The sequence below is a fragment of the Gopherus flavomarginatus genome, chromosome 4, assembly GCF_025201925.1.
Source record: "Gopherus flavomarginatus isolate rGopFla2 chromosome 4, rGopFla2.mat.asm, whole genome shotgun sequence".
Taxonomy (NCBI): domain Eukaryota; kingdom Metazoa; phylum Chordata; order Testudines; family Testudinidae; genus Gopherus; species Gopherus flavomarginatus.
Genome location: NC_066620.1, coordinates 42,459,469 through 42,478,612, shown reverse-complemented (window position 1 = coordinate 42,478,612; position 19,144 = coordinate 42,459,469). Strand labels below are relative to the sequence as shown.

Genomic DNA, 19,144 nt, shown 5'->3' with positions numbered 1-19,144 from the left:
TCATTGGGCCAACAGGGCCTATGCCCAGTGGCCCCAGCAAAAATCTGCTGCCAGGTGGCGGAAGCCCCTGGCAGAAGCCGCAGGATGAGAGAAGCCCCTGTGGGCCCCCCCCCCCCGACCCTATCCCTGGCAGAAGCCGCCAGACGGGAAGCCCCCGTACTCCCCCCTGACACCGTCGCCGGCAGCAGCTGCGGGACAGAGGGAAGATCCAATGCCTGCCCCAGCAGAAGGCCTGGGGACAGCAGGGGAAGCCCCCACACCCAACCCCTCGGCCCCAGCCCAGAGCCTCCTCCTGCTCCCTAACTCCTCATCCCCAGCTCCACTCCAGAGCCTGCACCCCCAGCTGGAGCCCTCACCCACCCCCTGCACTCTAATCCCCTGACTCATCCCAGAGCCTCCTCCCGCACCCTGGACCTCTCATTTCTGGCCCCACCCCAGTTCCTGGCCCAAGGCCCCAGGAAACCTTAATTTGCCTCTGGGAGTGTCTCTCTAGTGGGGAGATTCTGCTGCCTGTTCCCCGTAAGCATGACTCCTTCTGCACTATTCCCTCCAAACTGCCCTTGTCCTGCTCTTGTCTCTAGCCCATCCTGGCTCCTCATCCAGCTAGTCCCAGTCTCCAGCCCTCCTCAGGCTTCTCATCCCAGTCCCAGTCTCCTTTCTCAGCAAATCCTTGCCTCGACCTCCTGTCGTTCCTGTCTCAGTCCCCGCCCAATCCTCTTCTTGAGCCATTCCCACATCCCAGCTCTTCCCATGTCCCCATCTCTAATTCCAGCCAGTCCCCGCCCCACCCCCAGTTCATCATCCAATCTCTCTCTCCCTCTTCCCAGGCTCAAGTCATGCCCTGCCCTCCAGCTCATGTTTTCCTTTTCCACGCTCCTCATCCAATCTGTGTCTTCCCTCCTCATCTCAGTCTCCTTGCCCAGCCAGTCCCAGGCTCCCCCTATCCCAAGTCCTAGTCCCAATTTCCTTTTCTCCGCCCTGCCAGCCTCCAGTCCTCCCTCTCCAGGCTCCTTATCCCCTTCAGCTTGTCTCCCCTCACTGACCCCCTCAGTCTGGCTTTTGTCATTTCAGTCAGGCAGCTTCCCCTCCATCCTTTCTGGGTGCAGTGGGGGAGTCATTACAAGCACAGGAGAGGGAGCATCTGCCTGCTCTAAGTTCAGGTGCCCTACCTTGGCCCGCAGTTGTAATTGCAGGGAAAGCGCAGCTGCGCCCCAGCTGGAGCATGCTCAGTGTGGACAGACATTTCAAAACATGTGTCAAATCCTAACAAGTCTCTGCTGAGCATGTGTCAACTGCAGTTTTTCAAAGGCTGATAATTTGGCAAATTATGTGTGCAGATTTTCAAGGGGAAACAAAAGGCACATTCCTGACACATAGCCATGCCCCTCCCCCACGCTGACACATTTTAAGACTCTACTGCAAAGCATGGAGGCAATGGAGCTTTTCAAGAAAAGTTCATCCGAATTTTAACATGGTGAAGACAATGTAATTTCTTTTCGCTTCTCTCTCAGATACAGCGGAACCGTTTTGGCTGAAATTACCCCTCTCCCATCACCCCCCAAAATAGATCTGCCTGAGGCAGACACCAGCATGGAAAATTTCAGTCCAAATGACTAAAGTTTGGCAAAGTTATAAGCAACTAAAAGCAAGGTCTTATAATGGGAGGTTTTGGGCAACTTTAATAATATGCATTGTTACTAGACCCAACTGTAGTATAATATACACACCCAAACATAGTATAAGGGTTTTACCTGAGTAAATGTTATAAGCTTGTGTGCACCAAGGTGAGGGTCAAATGTGATTTTTGTCCAGCACAAAACTTCAAAGGAATTTGGTGAGGTGTTTTTTTCCCAACCTACTGAATATACACAGTTAAACAATCAAGATAGTTACCTCAGGCAGCCCTGAATGAACCAGATGTGTTTCACCTTAGGGAGAGCCATGATAACAAAGACTTGAGACTGCACCATTATGTAAAAGTTTGGAAACACGCTAGGCCTGGAAACCAGAGGTGAAAGTAAGCCGGTATGGTCCAGTATGCCATGCCGGACTGCACCGGCTTCCACGGCAGGGATTGAATGGGCTCTGGGCTGCTCGCGGCCGCGGCTGGGATTTAAAGGGCTCAGAGCTCCTCGCCGCTGCGGGCAGCCCAGAGCTCTTTAAATCCGGCCCGCAGCTCCAGCAGCCGGGCTGGGACCGTGATTTAAAGGGCTCAGAGCTCCCAGGCCTTTAAATCTTGAGAGGCATCACCTCTTCCGGTTGAGGCCACGCCTCTTCTGGATGAGGCCACGCCCCCCTCAGGACTCCAGCTGTACTAGTAAGCTCTGTAAGTTACTTTCACCCCTGCTGGAACCATCCTAGACCTGGAAAATTGACTTTGAGTTCATTGGAAAATGAAATGTACTTTTAATAGATAAAATGAGTAGATAAAACATTTTAAAATGAAATATTTACAATCTCCTCCCCCCTCAACCCCAACAGAGATTCATCCTGCAATGAAACCTAATGTAATGAGGTCAATGCCAAGCCTTCAAACCCCAGCTGCGAAACGAATGCTCGCAACCCCTAATCATTCATCCCGAAGTATTTTGGGGAAAAGAAACTACAGCCATTACAATGGACTTGAGGGTATGTAAAGGATTTTGTATGAGGGATTTTTTTTTAAATGTTATGAATCTTTTTATGTGAACTAGCAAGTATTGCTTCTGTGAACTGAGAAAACTGAAATTTTGGATATTCAATTAAGTATAAGATACACTACTAGTATATTACAGTATATTAAGGAATGGATCACAAATTTCTAAATAAAGCAACAGACTACAAGCATAATAATTGTCCTAAGGATGCAACTTTATGAATGTTCCTGCCCCGTGCAGTTAGCACATTTCCCGTAGTAATAGTTTTAAAAACTCACTGGGAAGAATAGAATCTGTTCATTAATTGCTCTGCTTTGAATATAGATCAGAGTTGTACACTGGTACCAAAATTTGTGCAAGATATATTTAGCATCTTTGTGTTGTCAGTTTTAAATGCCATGACTGGTGGGGCGTAATGCATTGGAACTGGCTATAGATTTTAAGCTGTATCTCAACAGATTACTTTGGTTTTGCAGTCCTCAAGCTGATATTATTTTTTGCATTTTTTCCTAGTAATCTGCACTGTTTGCATAAGAGATAAGGAAAAGAATAAAAATAAGGGAAATAAATGTAACAATGGAGACTTTTTGCACTGTTTTCAGTGATGTTCTTGATTGAATTTTGTCACATTGTATTTATTTATGTACAGCTAGAAGAGTTGATTACTCTTCCTGTTGGTTTACGAACACGGTTGTAATTATTGTATGCATACAGTGTATATAATTTGGTTGGAATATTTGGCTGAAATTCTCTGAGTTGCATTTGGTAGGGAAGAGGGAAAGAGAACTTCTAGCCATTCTGGGGCTCAGGACCAGTCCAGTTCCTTCTGTAAATTAGAACAGCTTATGCCTTGTGGCCCTTTGAGTCTGGTTTTCAGCTGCTTTGCTTCATGGTGTAGTGCAAAGCAGAGTGGACATGAAAATTGGGGAAACATATTGTAAAGGTTTGTGAATAATTATGAAGGTGACTCAGAACTATTTTAAAGCATTCTTGTGCTCTGAAAAGTGACTCTGCTATGGTATCTTTCTGGTGTTTGCATCATCACCATAAACATAAAGATTCTGCAACTGAAACTTAATGAGCCATTTTATCTGATGTGCAAGTCAGAATAGAATCCAGCTCGTTCTCCATTAGTTGTGTTGGCTCTGTTTAGCTAACAGGAGTGAAAAGTAATAGAGCATATTATATTCAGTAAAATAAGCAGATCTGACTGAATACAAGTGAAGAAGAGATCAGTGGAATAAAATAATTCTTCTTTAGTCCTCTTTCAGTGTAGAATTCCACCATATACTTTTGAACTAATGTATATAAATCTTCAAATACCATAGATTACTGGTTAGTTGATATAAAAGTTCATTCTGCAATGAAACTGGGAAGCTTAAATTCTGCCCTCTCCAATATAATGAATCCTCATTTTGGTTTATCTGAGCAAGGCAGTGAGGAGGTAATATGGAACTGGATTTATGGAATCACAAATGGAAAAAAATATGAAAACACTTTGTGATTTTGTTTTGTTTTGTTTTTTTCGGCCTCATAAGTGGCACTTTGGAGGGGAGGGAAATTGTCTCTTCATAGAGTGTGTAGATATTAGAACTGGAAAGAGATATTAGACCATTAAGTCTCTCCCCCTGCCATCATAGAAGTAATTGAAGAAGTATTTTATGGTCTATTTGACAGGTTGTATTCTAACCTGGAGAGCCATTCCAACTCCTATTAATCTGAGCCAATTCTGTTCTCCCATCTTTGACTACATATATTGTTTGATCCACACCACCTAATGACCAGTACCATCCTGAAAACAAGTTTTAGAGGGAGCTATGTACCTATTTTGTCTTTCTGTGTGATAATCATTTAAAAGCTCTTAAGAAATAGATGTTATTAGAAGGCTGGTACACTCTGTTCATATGCATAAACATAGGATTTCCTCCAGAATATGCACTAAAGAGGATTACAAGATTTACCAAAGCCTCTCATTGCTAAACATTTGCACTCTAAGTGAATATGGTGCTGCATAGCAGATTGATGGTACCAAAACAGTCCCTGCCTCAAAAATTCGACGGTCCAAAACAGATAGAACAAGACAAGACAGAATCTACACAGAGATGAATGTGGCCATTAGAGTTTGAATGTTTCATAGAATAGATGTTTCCTTAGATTTTATCTGGGAGTTTGGCATAAGTTAGCAGGGAGGCTCCTCTGGAAATATGGGCCTGTGTAATGAACATCCTGAGTTTTTCTTATTACAGTGACACTTGCTAAAGCACAACAACATTCTGTCTATGTTCCAGTGAAAATTTCATCCTATTTTTTTACCCACACTTACAAAGCACTCTCTTAAAAAATGAATGATGGATAAAATATTCTGGTTATTCATTTATCTGGAGCAATTATACATAAATGAGAAGTATTTGGACCTTAGTTCAGTGTGCAAATAGTCAAATTATGCCACTACACAGTCAGCAGATAACCTAACAGCTAAAACGTGCCATCCAATGGGGCAGGGCCACTACTGTGTGACTCTTATTAGTATAAAGAGCATTATGCATTAAAGTGAAGTGCATTGCACAGGCCAAATGCAGTCTGAGGTAGGAAATGATGGGTGTAAGGCACCTGATTGTCTCAGGAGACCTGGATTATATTCCTGAGTCAGTCATAGATTCCCTGTGGGACACTGAGCAAGAATTTATCATGCTTGCCCCAGGTCTCCATCTGTGAAATGAGGGTAATGTTTCTTCTCTAAAGCACAGGAATGCTGTGCAGTAAATTCATTAATGTTTGTGGGGGACTTGGCTATTATTACAGTGATGGTGTCCATAGAAGGACCTACATAAATAGCAAGACCATTTCAAAATATGTTTTGTTTCTTTTACTAAAACAGTCGCAATATTCTCTTCAAAGTAAACTTCCTCAGAAAAATAACTACCATAGAGCACCGTCCATGCTGATGAGCTCATTTGACTGACAAAGTGCCAACATGGCTACTTGTGCTAGGGTGTCCTACGTGGGACAGTACTTAATTGGTAATCAGGACTTTGGTGGAAAGTTTTATTCTACATTTTAAAATGACTCTCAAATGTTAAATGGTCATTTCCTTGAATTATTTTTTGATGGGGAGTAGATCATTTCAAGCAGAACAGATATTTCTAGGTTACGGTGACCATCTGTACTCTGTAGAGTTCTGTTAAGATAACTATCTTAATGCCTGTTCTGACATACTCTTTAATTAGATCTCTGCATGCCATTGTCCAGGAAGTCTGTGGAATGGCTACTAGGGCATCTGATGATATACAAGAGCCCCAAATGTAGCGACAGAAAAACAATTTCCACAAGGGATTAGTGTACACAGAATCCGTTGGCTTTTTTTGTTTGTTTTTTTCTTTTGATGGACAGCCTAAAAGGCATTTTCTAAAACTTCACAAAGTCAGTATCCCGGTTAACCTTCCTTTGTACCTTCTTTATAACACTCCAGACTGTTTTGGCTCTTCTAACAGTTTGCAGTAGATTTGCTTAAATATTACTCACTTAGGGGAGGAAGCAATGGTGTGAAGAAACCTGATTTCCTCAAGTGGATTATATCAGACAAATCGTTTTCAGTAAAAAGGTTTCTTGATTATATAGTTTATTATAGATGAATCAGATTAATGGCGTTGCACCAACTTAGGCAACTGGACAGATTCTGGTCTACATAACATATTACTGGAAAGGACAAGATATATAGACCCGAATCAAGAGTATTGCTGTTTGTTTTGGAGAGTCATGGTGTCATACCATGGCTACTTTGGGTTGGATTTTTCTATCATATTATCATTATTATTATGCAACCTAGAGATGTGCTAGTGCCTTACAGAGAGAGACTGAGATAGAATCCTGTCCAGGAAGGTTTACAATCTAAGATCTATAGATAGTCTTCTTGCAGTGTTCGAGATATTTCACAGATCTTGCATTTGACATATTTTCCATTCCAGTGTCTTTCACTGGTTCCTGACTGGTAGGTTTTAATGACAGACGGGACCATTATTATCATTTAGTCTGACTTCTTGCGTAACACAGGCAATAGAATTTTGCCAGTAATTAATGCATCAAGCTCATAACTTCTGTTAGAACTATAGTATATCTTTCAGGAAAAGATCACCCAGTCTTCGTTTAAGACTTCATGTGATTTAGAATCAATCACAACCTTAATTAAGTTATTCCAATTGTTAATTACTCTTACCATAATAGAAATAAATTTGCTATTTATTTCTGGTCTGAATTTGTCTAGCTTCCAACCATTGAATCTCATTATGCATTCTTCTGCTAGATTAAAGAGCCCTTTACTATCAGAAGTCTCTTCCCCTCTAGGTATTGGTATTCTGGGATCAAGTCGCCTCCTAACCTTCTCTTGGATAAATTAAATACATTGAGCTTCTTAAGTCTCTCATATATAAGGCACATTTCTTGGATCCAGGATAATAAGCCTTATGAATGGGGGAAGTGGTAGATGTGGTATATCTTGATTTTAGTAAGGGTTACTGTCTCACATGACCTTCTCATAAACAAACTAGGGAACCGCAACCTAGATGGAGTTACTGTAAGGTTGCTGCATAACTGGTTGGAAAACTGTTCCCAGAGAGTAGTTATCAGTGGTTCACAGTCAAGCTGGAAGGGCATATCGAGTGGGGTCCTAAAGGGATCAGTTCTGAGTCCAGCTGTCTTCAGTATCTTCATTGATGATTTAGATAATGGCATAGAGAGTAAACTAAAAAGTTTTGTGGATGATACCATGCTGGGAGGGCTTACAAGTGCTTTGGAGGATAGGATTAAAATTCAAAATGATCTGGACAAATGGGAGAAATGATCTGAAGTAGGATGAAATTCAATAAGGGCAAATGCGAAGTACTCCACTTAGGAAGGAACCGTCAGGTGCACACATAGGAAATAGAAAATGACTGCCTAGGAAAGAGTACTGCAGAAAAGGATCTGGGGGTCAAAGTGTATCACAAGCTAAATATACTAGATAGGTAGGATATGAATTAGCAAATTCTCACCCTAAGTGATAAACAGGCTGGCAGATTCTTGATGTACTAGCTGCCTTTGCTTTGCAGCTTGGGTTTCCCAGGTTTTCATACACAGGCTAGAAATCCCTTTAGCCTGGGACCATCACTTCCTCAGGTGTTTCCAGGTGCGTTGTTGTAAGGAGAGTGAGGTACCATCATGATGTCATTTCCCCCTTTTATGTCTTCTTCCCATTTGCTGGAAAGCTCTTTTGCTGTGACCTGGGTCAAACAGTTCCCATTGTGTAGTGCTATCTCGGAGAGGTTTCTATTGTGCACAGTTCCTGAGGTAATCCTTGTGCTGGTGTGCATTTTCTCAGTAAACCATGAACATTGTTTGGCCTTTTTACTGTTGTATCTGAAAGGCTGCTTGTGGGTGTTTTCAGCCTCACAACATGTTTCAGTAACGCATACATAGCCAAACTTCATACCTTTACATACGGTGATTGTACAGACAAACCAACAAGTTATTAATGTCTAGCAGATCAAGACTTTTAGAATGATACCTCACAAGGCATACTTTGTGCAAAATATATCCTAATTATATGACAGTGGTGAATAAGGGTGTATCAGGGAGTCACAGGGTGGTTTAGATTGAACATTGGGAAAAACTTCCTAACTGTCAGGGTGGTTAAGCACTGGAATAAATTGCCCAGGGAGGTTATGGAATCTGGAGATTTTTAAGAGCAGGTTGGATAAACACCTGTCAGGGATGGTCTAGATAATACTTAGTCCTGCCATGAGTGCAGGTGACTGGACTAGAAGACCTCTCGAGGTCCCTTCCATTCCTACGATTCTATGATTCTATATTTTCCAGACCTCAAATCATTGTAGTAGCTCTTTTCTGAACCCTTTCCAATTTTTCAAGATTCACATTAAAGTGTAGACTCCAGAACTGAACACAGTATCCAGTAATGGTCTTGCTAATACTGCCAGAGCCACCTCCCTACTGCTGCTTGATATTTCCCTGGGATACATCCAAGGACTCTGTTCTCCCACTCAGCAATGGCATCACATTGGGAACTCGTGTTCAGCTAGTTATTTATCATTATCCCTAAATCCTTTTCAATGTCATTGCATTCCTGGATATGACCCCTCATCTTGTAAGTGAGACCTTATGTTTATTCCTAGATATGTGACTTGCATTTGGCTATGTCAAAATGCATGTTGTTCGAACAAGCCCACTATAATAAGTGATCTGGGTCTATCTGTATAACTGGCCTCTCATTATTACTTAGTTAGCTAGTACCATTATTATTTACCTCTCCACCAATTTTTGCACCCTCTGTAAATTTTACCAGTAATAGTTTTACATTTTCTTCCAGATCATTGATAAAGACATTGAAAAATATTGAGCCAAGAACAGACCCCTGTGGGACCCTATTAGAAACATCCTCTTTGGATGACTATTCCTCATTTGCAATTACCATATATACTTGTTCATAAGCTGAATTTTTTTTAGTAAAAAAGAGAAGCACCAGAGAAGCGGGTCTGCTTATGAACAGGTATAAAAAGAGAGAGGTGGGACACAGCCTCCCCCCAACAGAGGGAGCAAGGAGAGGCAGCACAGCCAGCAGAGACAGAAGGGAAGAGGAACTAGTGACAGAGGATGTGAAAAAAGCTAATGTACTCAATGCTTTTTTTGCCTCTGTCTTTATGAACAAGGTCAGCTCCCAGACTACTGCACTGGGCAGCACAGTATGGGGAGGAGGTGACCAGCCCTCTGTGGAGAAAAAAGTGGTTCAGGACTATTTAGAAAAGCTGGATGAGCACAAGTCCATGGGGCCTACTGCACTGCATTCAAGGGTGCTAAAGGAGTTTGCGGATGTGATTGCAGAACCATTAGCCAATATCTTTGAAAATCATGGCAACTGGGGGAGGCCCCAGATGATTGGAAAAATGCTAATGTAGTGCCCATCTTTAAAAAAGGGCAGAAGGAGGATCCGAGAAATGACAGGCCAATCAGCCTCACCTCAGTCCTTGGAAAAATCGTGGAGCAGGTCCTCAAGGAGTTAATTTTGAAGCACTTAGAGGAGAGGAAAATGATCAGGAACAGTCAGCATGGATTCACCAAGGGCAAGTCATGCTAACCTAATTGCCTTCTATGACGAGATAACTAGCTCTGAGGATGAGGAGAAAGCAGTGGATGTGTTATTCCTTGACTTTAGCAAACTTTTGATACGGTCTCCCACAGTATTCTTGCCAGCAAGTTAAAGAAGTATGGGCTGGATGAATGGACTATAAGGTGGATAGAAAGCCGGCTAGATCATTGAGCTCAACGGGTATTGATCAATGGCTCCATGTCTAGTGGGCAGCTGGTATCAAGTGGAGTGCCCCAAGGGTCGGTTCTGGGGCCGGTTTTGTTCAGTATCTTCATTAAAGATCTGGAGAATGGCATGGATTGCACGCTCAGCAAGTTTGCAGATGACACTAAACTGGGAGGAGTGGTAGATATGATGGAGGGTAGGGATAGGATACATGGTGACCTCGACAAATTAGAGGATTGGACCAAAAGAAATCTGATGAGGTTCAACAAGGACAAGTGCAGAGTCCTGCACTTAGGACAGAAGAATCCCAGGTACTGCTACAGACTAGGGACCAAGTGGCTAGGCAGCAGTTCTGCAGAAAAGGACCTAGGGATTACAGTGGATAAGAAGCTGGCTATGAGTCAACAGTGTGCCCTTGTTGCCAAGAAGGCTAGTGGGATTTTGGGCTGTATAAGTAGGAGCATTGCCAGCAGATCGAGGGACGTAATCATTCCCCTCTAATTGGCATTGGTGAGGCTTCATCTGAAGTACTGTGTCAAGTTTTGGGCCCCACACTACAAGAAGGATGTGGAAAAATTGGAACGAGTCCAGTGGAGGGCAACAAAAATGATTAGGGGGCTGGAGCACATGATTTATGAGGAGAGGCTGAGGGAACTGGATTATTTAGTCTGCAGAAGAGAAGAATGAGTGGGAATTTGATAGCTGCTTTCAAACTACCTGAAAGGGGTGTTCCAAAGAGAATAGATCTAGATTGTTCTCAGTCTGACAGAACAAGGAGTAATGGTCTCAAGTTGCAGTGGGGGAGGTTTAAATTGGATATTAGAAAAACCTTGTTCGCTAGGAGGGTGGTGAAGGACTGGAATGGGTTACCTAGGGAGCTGGTGGAATCTCTTTCCTTAGAGGTTTTTAAGGTCAGGCTTGACAAAGCCCTGGCTGGGATGATTTAGTTGGGGATTGGTCCTGCTTTGAACAAGGGATTGGACTTGATGACCTCCTGAGGTCCCTTCCAACCCTATATTCTATGATTCCGTGATTCTTGTGTGTAAGTAAAAGTTAGTCTTTAACATTCTCCCTGGTTACTGATGGAAGAGAAAATATTTCCTACTCACTGTAAGATATGAGTACACCATCCTGCTTCTTTTTAAATACAGATCAGTAACAAGGTGCATAATTAGAGAAGCTTGGGAAGTGTGTCTGGTTTTTGTGTAGTTGCCGTTACAATATTATACTATTTTTGAATAAAATATTCATTTTAATACAGTACATAATATACTATACAATATCTTTGATTACAAAAGACTATTTAATTTTGTTAGTGTTATTGTGAGGCACCAACTAACAACAGCCAGGAAATATACAGCCGAGAGGTTGATATAGTCTGTTTTTTAACTTACACTTTAGAGAAACTAGCAAAGAAAAATGGGCATAGGTGCATACACTGAAGTCTTATCTTTTAATATCCTGCCATTTGCCATTTTCATATCCTTAACATTACTGAAGCAAAGGGAAATGTCTGAATTTCCAGGTGTGCTTTTGTCATTACTATTAGAAAAAATGTTTAAAGGAAGCCAGAAAAACACTTTACCCAAGATATGGAGCAATTTACGGCTCTGAAGTAAACACTACTTAAGCTTATGTAAATACATATTTAGGTCTGACATGTTTTAAGGCATTGCTTTTCACATGAGTAAGCCCGCATGCTGTTTTGGGGGAGTTCTTATTATTTAGCTAATAATGGATATAGTGGTTCAATGGTGTATGGTGCAAATATGACATTAGGTTCATTTTTAAAAAGCTGTGTTGGAGTTCTAGGACCTCCCACCCCTCCCACCACTTAACATATAACTTAACTTCTTTTGGCTTTGAGGGCAGTGGTGGATTAACAAATTTGGCGCCCCTAGGCCTTCAAAAAATTGCATCCCCGCCCCCCGCCATCTCACCTCTGCTCCCCCGAGGTAAGCTGGGCGGGGGGGAGAAGGCGAGTTGTGGCGCGCTCGGGGGATGGCAGCGGTGGAGTGGAGGTGAGCTGGGGCAGGGAGCGGTTCCCTGACCCGCCTCCCCCAGAGTTACTCCCCGCGCCCACAGGCCCCAGCTCACCTTTGCTCCACCTACTCTGATCGCGCCGCTACTCGCTTCTCCCTTCTTCCCTCCCTCCCAGCGCTTTTGCGCGGCAAGCCGAGGAGGGAGAAGGGGAGTTGCAGCATGCTTGGGGGGTGGCAGCGGTGGAGCGGAGGTTAGCTGGGGCACGGAGCGGTTCCTGGACCCCCCGGGTTATTCCTTGCGGGCCCCAGCCCACCTCTGCTCTGCCTTCTTCATGCGTGCCGCTACTTGCTTCTCCCTCCCTCCCTCCCTCCCAGCGCTTTAACGCGGCAAGCCTGGGAGGGAGGTGGAAAGAGGGAAGCACGGCGCGCCTTGGGGAGGAGGCAGGCCAGGGATTTGGGGAAGGGGCGGAGTTGGGGAGGGGTCGTGAGCGCCCCTGCAAATTTCCTGCCCTAGGCCTAGGCGATAATACGCCGCTGCTTGCAGGGTGGGGGAAGGATAGGAGGAGGAAATTGTTGGTACTTAATTTTTTTTTATTGTAATGCTTATAAAAGGTGCTGACCTGACATTCCTTAAGACTTAGACCCTTTTATTCAGTTGAGATACCATAAAAACTTCTCTACACAGCCCAGGCATTATGCATTAACCCTTTCTAGAGGGGTTCTCTGTAGAAGTGGAAACGTAGTTCAATCCTTGGGCAATTTTTGGTCTCTCTGCTGACACTGCTAAGAAGAGGAGCAGTTAGTGTCATTTGGGATGGCGGTATTTGTGATGAGGGCATTTGTTCAGTAGGAACTGGACTGAGGCCCTCAAATCCATTATGTGTGGGCCACTAACAACTGAGTTATGTTATATTTGTCATGTATTTGATCCAGATTTGAGCCATTAACCTAGGCTTTGTATCTTGTATAAAATGTAACTAGATTGGCAGAAACAGCAGCATTGTAATGTTGAAAAAGTCAGGACAAAAACAGTTACGTTAAGGAAAAATACTTGTTCGATCACTGAATCTTTCTGTGACAGGTTTTCCCCAGGATGCCACCTGGAACTGGTGTACCACTGAGCCCACCTGACTCACCAGCCTGTGCTCCTTTTACACTGTACTGCTGTGACAGTCTCTCAAACCCCCTCCAGCACACACATAGGTGGGGACACACCCAGCTGCAGCTACACACACACGTTGAGATTAGCTCTGCATGGGAAGGCTCAGCTAAAGAACTGCTCAGTTACTCAAGTGCAGAAGGTAAACCCAAAATTATACTGTCTTGCACTGCAGACTGTACAGTCTACGCTCATGAAATTTGCCCCCGCCCTCAATATGGAGAGGAATATACACAGCTTTCACCCCAAATTATGATTTCCACACACAGGTTTTAGACAAAAGATAGATTTTAAGTAGGGCTGTCAAGTAATCACAGCTAACTCATACAATTAACTCAAAAAAATTAATCGCGATTAAGAAATTAATTCGTCGCAGTTTTTATTGCACTGTTAAATGATAGAATACCAATTGAAATTTATTAAATATTTTGGATGTCTTTCTATTTTTTCATATATATTGTTTTCTTTGTTGTAATTGCAATCAAAGTGTATATTATTTTTATTATAAATATTTGTACTATAAAAATGATAAACAAAAGAAATAGTATTTTTCAGTTCACCTCATACAAGTACTGTAGTGCAATCTTTGTTGTGACAGTGCAACTTACAAATGTAGATTTTTTTTTTTGTTACAGAACTGCACTTAAAAACTTCAGCGCCTATAAGTCCACTCAGTCCTACTTCTTGTTCAGCCAGTTGCTAAGACAAACAAGTTTGTTTACATTTACAGGAGATAATGCTGCCCTCTTATTTACAATGTCACCAGAAAGTGAGACCAGGCATTTGCATGGTACTTTTGTAGCTGGCACTGCAAGGTATTCACTTGCCAGATATGCTAAACATTTGTGTGCTCCTTCATGCTTTGGCCACCATTCCAGAGGACATACTTCCATGCTGATGACACTCGTTAAAAAAAATGCATTAATTAAATTTGTGTCTGAACTCGTTGATGGAGAATTGTACATCTCCTGCTCTGTTGTACTTACATTCTGCCATATATTTCATGTTATAGCAGTCTTGGATGATGACCCAGCACATGTTATTCATTTTAAAAACACTTTCACTGCAGATTTGACAAAACACAAAGAAGGTACCAATGTGAGATTTCTGAAGATAGCTATAGCATTCGACCCAAGGTTTAAGAATCTGAAGCGCCTTCCAAAATCTGAGAGGGATGAGGTGTGGAACATGCTTTCAGAAGTCTTAAAAGAGCAATACTCCAGTGCAGAAACTACAGAACCGAAATCACCAAAAAAGAAAATCAACCTTCTGCTGGTGGCATCTGTCTCAGATAAATAAAATGAATGTGCGTCAGTCTGCACTGTTTGCATTGTTATCAAGCAGATTCCGTCAGCAGCATGGATGCATGTCCCCTGGAATGGTGGTTGAAGCATGAAGAGGCATGTGAATCTTTAGCGCATCTGGCATGTAAATATCTTCCAATGTTGGCTACAACAGTGCGATGAGAACACTGACCGAGTCTCACTTTCAAGTGACATTGTAAACAAGAAGCGAGCAGCATTATCTCCTGTAAATGTGAAAAAACTTGTTTGTCTGAGTGATTGACTGAATAAGAAGTAGGACTGAGTGGACTAGCAGGCTCTAAAATTTTATATTGTTTCATTTTTAATGCAGGTTTTTTTTGTACATAATTCTACATTTGTAAGTTCAACTTTCATGACAAAGAGATTGCACTATAGTGTTTGCATTATGTGAACTGAAAAATACTATTTCTTTTGTTTTTTACAATTCAAATACTTGTAATCAAAAATAAAGTGAGCACTGTACAGTTTGTATTCTGTGTTGTAATTGAAATTAGTATATTTGAAAATGTAGAAAACATCCAAAAATATTTAAATAAATGGTAGTCTATTATTTTTAACAGTGTGTTTAATCACCATTAGTTTTTTAAATTGCTTGACAGCCCTAATTTTAAGTGATTATAAGGGATAGCAAACAGATCAAAGCAGATTACCTAGCAAATAAACAAAAATGTGATCTAAGCTTAATATACTAAAGAGATGAGTTATGAGGAGCAAATTCTCATCTTAATTGTTGATTTAGACAGTTTGCAGAGATTCTTGAGAGCAAGCCACACTTGCTTGCAGCTGAAAACTCCAGGTATTCCTTTCACAGGCTAGAAATCCCTGTAGCCTGAGTTCAACCCTTCTCCCCGAGTCCAGTCCTTGTTCCTCAGGTGTTTCCAAGGTCTCCTTTGGGTGGGGAGTCAATGAAGAACAATGATGATGTCACTCCCCAGCCTTAAACAGCTTTTGGCACATGCTGGGAACCCTCTGTCTCCCCTCTTGGGTCCCACACCCAGTCAGTGGAAAAAAACTGGTGTTCGAAGATGGAGTCCAGGCACAGGTGACTTGGTCACCTGCCCCTGTAGAGACATAGAAACCATGACTCAGAGGCTGTTTGTAGCATCTTCCGGAAGGCTTCCCAGTGGGAGATTAGCATCTACTAAGACCTATTGTTCTCCCAAAAGGCCCATCCAAGCCAGCCATTTGTAATAGATGCAGAGACAATATTCCTAACTTCAGATACCAAAATGATACATGCATACAAATAGGATGATCATATTTAGTGAATCATAACCTTTTCAGTGATATCTTACATGGTATCTTGAGTAGAATTCATCATAGCTAGGCCATAATCATATCACAGTAATATTACTATGAAGAATATGGGGCGTAATACCACACTGTCTCCTTGCAAGTGTAGGATATTGTAGCTAGATAGAGAATGTACGTTTCTTTTTTGTACAAAATATTACTTCTATGGCTTTCTGAATCGACTTTAAAAGGTTTTGTTTTGCTGTGTATTTTTTTTTCATGTTTATCATTTTCATGAATAATAGTGGCTCTTTCCACAAACCAGCGAAGTAGTAATTGAGTTGGTGTGGGCACAGTTCTCCTAAAGTTTTTCAGGTCTTCTCAGCTGCCCCATTAATCTGGCAGCTCATCTCTCATACAGGAACCAGCAGATTATCTAAGAAATAGGCAAGACAGAGCAGTCAAGCCCAGCTGTGGCCTTGTAGAAATGACCAATGGAATGGGAGAATTCAGAAGATTGGATATTATGACAGATGCATTGTTTTACCATGGGAGACTAACCTCCTGAAGTCAACTGTTCCAATTTCAGGTCCCCAACTACAGTTGGTACTTTCAATTGGAAAACGCTGGGAGCCAGTGGCTTGGAAGAACTGCAAGAAAACACAGTGAGCAGGAATCCAAATTTTAGGTTGAGAACTTGGAACTTTAAAAAAGGAATGTTCCAAAGACAGAACTATATTCGTCCATAGATTTCTGTGTTTCTAAAGCCAATTCTCAGACTTGTGAACAATAATAGCCCAGTGATTTCAAAGGAGTCCATGTGTCTTAAATTTATTTTAAGTAACACTGTACACATTTGATATGAAACACTTAAAGCTTTAAGCTGGCTTTATATAATTGCATGCACTTATCATTTCTTTGTGGTAAGTCTTTTAATATTTCTGGATGAGGGCACTGACTTCCCATATCCTGACCAAAAATGTTTCCAATTTATGTAATGCATTCTGCAGGATTACTTTTATTGCAAACTTCACTGTATATAATTACAGCGAAATTTAAACTTTTCACCTTTTTAGAGAAAATAACTTCATGTGCATAAACTTCATTCACCCCAATTCTTCATTCTGTACATACTCATTGAATGCCAAAAATCCCTGTCATCATATTTTCTGGAAAGATTACAGACCTTTTGGAGTCTTCCTCTAGGCTCATGCTGCTGCTTTTATCTACTCTGGGAGATGCAATCGCTTTCCTTCTGTTGCTTCTGCTGCAAAAGCCCAAACAACTTAGATTAATTAAAACATTTCTTGGTAGCTCAGAAGAGCAGTCCCCCTCAAAAAGTAGAATTCTCTCTGCAGAAAGTCGTAAGTCCTGCAATATGCTTTGTCAATCCTGATCAATGAAATGAGGATGACGCCAAGAAGATTCAGGTGTGTAACAAGTGTTCTAGCAAGTGTTCTCTCCTGTGGTTACTATAAAAAAGACTCACTACATATTTTGAATCTAACAATATTTCTTTTCATGCTACAGGATTCCAAATGACTTTTAGCAATCCCTTCACTCACCAGCTTCTTAACTCTGAGCAACAACAACAGGTTACGTTCACTGCAGGCTGTGAACCCCGCCCCCATGGTAGTGGCGGTTTAGTGATTACTGCTAATTATGTGTATGGGTTTTTTTTAACTAAGATCTTTTGCATTTTTCCCCATCTCCTGGCAGGAACATCTCCACTTTGACATGGAACAGAGCCAGAGTGTCCCTGGGACATCTGGGATGTTAATGACAACTAACAAACCAAGAAAATCACTCTGTACTTGATGGACTTTGCATCATTTATCTTGGCTTATGAGTCGAGAGAAAAAGTAGCAATGCCAATTTTCCAAACCACATCAGAATTTAACCACCAATCCTGACCCTAATTCTCTCTCCCTTTTCCAGAACGTTCATGCTGTATTTCAGACTGAGATGTCCTCTTTCCTTTCTCCCAATCAAGAGTTGCCTCAGTTCCTGGAGGAACAAATATTGAGGTGTACAGCTGAGAATAAGGACTAAACTAAGCTGTTTCCTGCTGCATTTGACTAGGACCTAAGTACAGCCAGGTGGGGAGGTGACATGAGCAATTGACAAAGCAAGAAAAGGACAAACCTCCAGTCTCCAGTTTTTGATGACAGTCTAATCTCTCTCTCTCTCTCTCTCCTTCCATATCATTGCTTATTCAGGAGTAAGACTCAGATGGGGTATGAGTGGGGAAGAAATAGTCCTTTCATTGCTCCCACTTTTTCTGTTGGAAGCTTGCAACTCTGTATGCCAAGCACAGGAAAATGTAAATAGTATCTCAAATTGGCGAAGTATTGGGAGACTGGATACTTTCTTCTTCGAGTCTTTCTTGCTTCATGGAGAAACAGTAAAAATTGCATGTATCTGCTCCATCCTGACTCATCAGATATGTAATCATATGTGAAAATATGTATACAGGAAAGGTGTTTTCACAGTATGATTGAATTTCTTGTTTAGAAATGTACTAGTGTATTCTACCTGTGGTGCAGTCTCTCTCTGTCTTTTTTGTTTGCAGATATCAGAGTCTCAGTTTTGTTTATTGTTAGGGCTTTCAGACATTCTCCTGAGATGGCATTATCTCACGTAGAATGTATCAGGAGCAACTGTGTAAAATTATTATTAAATTGAAGCTTAATTTGCTAGTGTGTGTATTGCTGTTGATATGAGTATTTTATTGGCTTTGTACATAACTTAGTATTGTTCTACTTGAGTTATTACAAACATCTTTTTTTTACCGGTCAGCTGGGCACATTTGATATGTAAATGATTAAGACTCAATAAACAAGGAATCTCACAATTCCATTTTTGTCATCAGTTTCACAGTAGAACCAGACTCGAAAGCTGCCTGTGATCAACTTTAACTTCTGCACCAATCTTCCTCAAAAGTGTGAAACAGAACATGTAGGTCACGTGCTCTTTGGCTAGTTTCTCCCCTTTAAAACGTGTTTTTGGACACGCTCATTCCATCTTCCTCACTTCTGCCGCATGCCTAGCTAAGCGCCAGGATGTTTGAGAATATATTTCTTTTTGTTATGTGTGCATATCTCCCATTGATGTGAATAGAGATGTGTGTTCATGGAGAGCAGAAAACAGATCTCTTGGAATGAGGATACCATTGTGTAATTTAAGTAATGAAACTGCTTCACTGTTTAAAAAAAAAAAATTGCGCAACATTTGGAGCTATATATGCCCTTGACTTAGGCCAGCGGTGGGCAAACTATGGCCCACGGGCCACATCCAGCCCACGGGACCCTACTGCCCAGCCCCTGAGCTCGTGGCCTGGGAGGCAAGCCCCCGGCCTCTTCCCTATTGTCCCCCCTCTGGGCAGCGGGGCTGCGAACTCCTGCCGGGCAGCTGCAGAGCTGCCACCTAACCCGGTGCTCTGTGCTGTGCGGCAGCATGGCTAACTCCAGCCAGATGGTATGGCTTCCCGTCCTGATGCTCTGGGTGGC

General features: G+C 42.0%; 1 protein-coding gene across 1 annotated transcript in view; it reads left to right on the top strand.

Annotated features, from left to right (window-relative positions):
- Positions 1-18,470, top strand: part of MTA3 (metastasis associated 1 family member 3) — a 213,261-nt gene extending 194,791 nt beyond the window's left edge. The window contains exons 16-17 of the mRNA XM_050951856.1: positions 2,482-2,628; positions 17,574-18,470. Of these exons, the coding sequence (XP_050807813.1) occupies positions 2,482-2,628; positions 17,574-17,599 (173 nt within the window). The 3' untranslated portion in view covers positions 17,600-18,470. The remainder of the gene's footprint in view (positions 1-2,481; positions 2,629-17,573) is intronic.
- Positions 18,471-19,144: the final 674 nt, after the last annotated feature.